This window comes from Sinocyclocheilus grahami, unplaced genomic scaffold (genome assembly GCF_001515645.1).
Source record: "Sinocyclocheilus grahami isolate Dianchi unplaced genomic scaffold, SAMN03320097.WGS_v1.1 scaffold4148.1, whole genome shotgun sequence".
Classification (NCBI taxonomy): domain Eukaryota; kingdom Metazoa; phylum Chordata; class Actinopteri; order Cypriniformes; family Cyprinidae; genus Sinocyclocheilus; species Sinocyclocheilus grahami.
The window spans coordinates 15,564-16,516 of record NW_015509142.1 but is presented as its reverse complement, the minus strand read 5'-3'; the positions used below and the strand labels follow the sequence as shown (position 1 = coordinate 16,516).

General features: G+C 35.8%; 1 protein-coding gene across 1 annotated transcript in view; it reads left to right on the top strand.

The window, feature by feature from the left end:
- Positions 1-737: 737 nt before the first annotated feature.
- The window catches only part of LOC107576682 (muscle, skeletal receptor tyrosine protein kinase-like), a gene marked incomplete at its 5' end in the record, with an annotated part of 4,193 nt that continues 3,977 nt past the window's right edge, over positions 738-953 (top strand). Inside the window, one exon of the mRNA XM_016262824.1 lies at positions 738-897. Coding sequence (XP_016118310.1) covers positions 738-897 — 160 coding nt within the window. The remainder of the gene's footprint in view (positions 898-953) is intronic.

The following is a 953-nucleotide window of genomic DNA, read 5'->3' as shown; positions in this document are numbered from 1 at the left end:
GTTTCGGCTTTGGCCAAGAATTTTCATTTCGGTGCATCCCTACAATAAAGTACAATCAAGAGCTTTAATTATAATCACATTGCACTTGAATGAAGTTAAAGGTGTAATCTGTCGATTGTCCTGCAGGTGACCTCATAATTCTTTTTATGATTTTATGTAAATGTAGGTATTTACAATTACTCCAGAGCACTCGTAGATCTACGAAGATTTTCAAGTACTACTTAAGTTACGATAGTTTTGGGATATGGTCCGCAAGTCTAAGATGATTCGTGCGATCGTTTTTACGATCAACTTAAACTTACGATGCTTTTGGGAAATGCAGCCCTGGTGTATTTATATTATATTGTGCACATGCATATTTGTAGTATATTTAATTTTATTATTATATTTTAAATAATGAAATAATTAAAAAAATAATCATTTTAATTTGAATAAATAAATAAGTAAAGTAAAATAAATCAAATATAGTTTTACAATATGATACAAAATACAATATGACATGATTTTCCTCAAGCACAGAAACGGCACCACATACAAAAAAAGACCCATAGTGCTATTTAGTAAGTATTCATTTAGTAGATGCTTTTATCCAAAGCAAGTCACAGTAGTGGAGCAACCTGAGGTGGTGGTTGACCCAGAAACCGGCAAGTTTTCAAATGCTAGCCCTAAGCTTTAACCACTAAACCACCCATGCTATATATATATATTTCTACATACACTGTGCTGTTGTGTCACAGGGAGCACTGTCTGGCAGTGAAAGAGCTGTACTGTTACAAGGAGTGGCGCTCTGCTGAGGAAAGATCTCATCGAGGGTTCCCACACAGCATCACTCTCCCAGAATGCACCTCTCTACCCAGCCAACAAGCAGACCCATCCTCATGCACAGCGGTTCCTTACGTTGGTAAGCGTATATAAACATACATTTTTAGTTCTGAAAATCCTGTGATATTTTG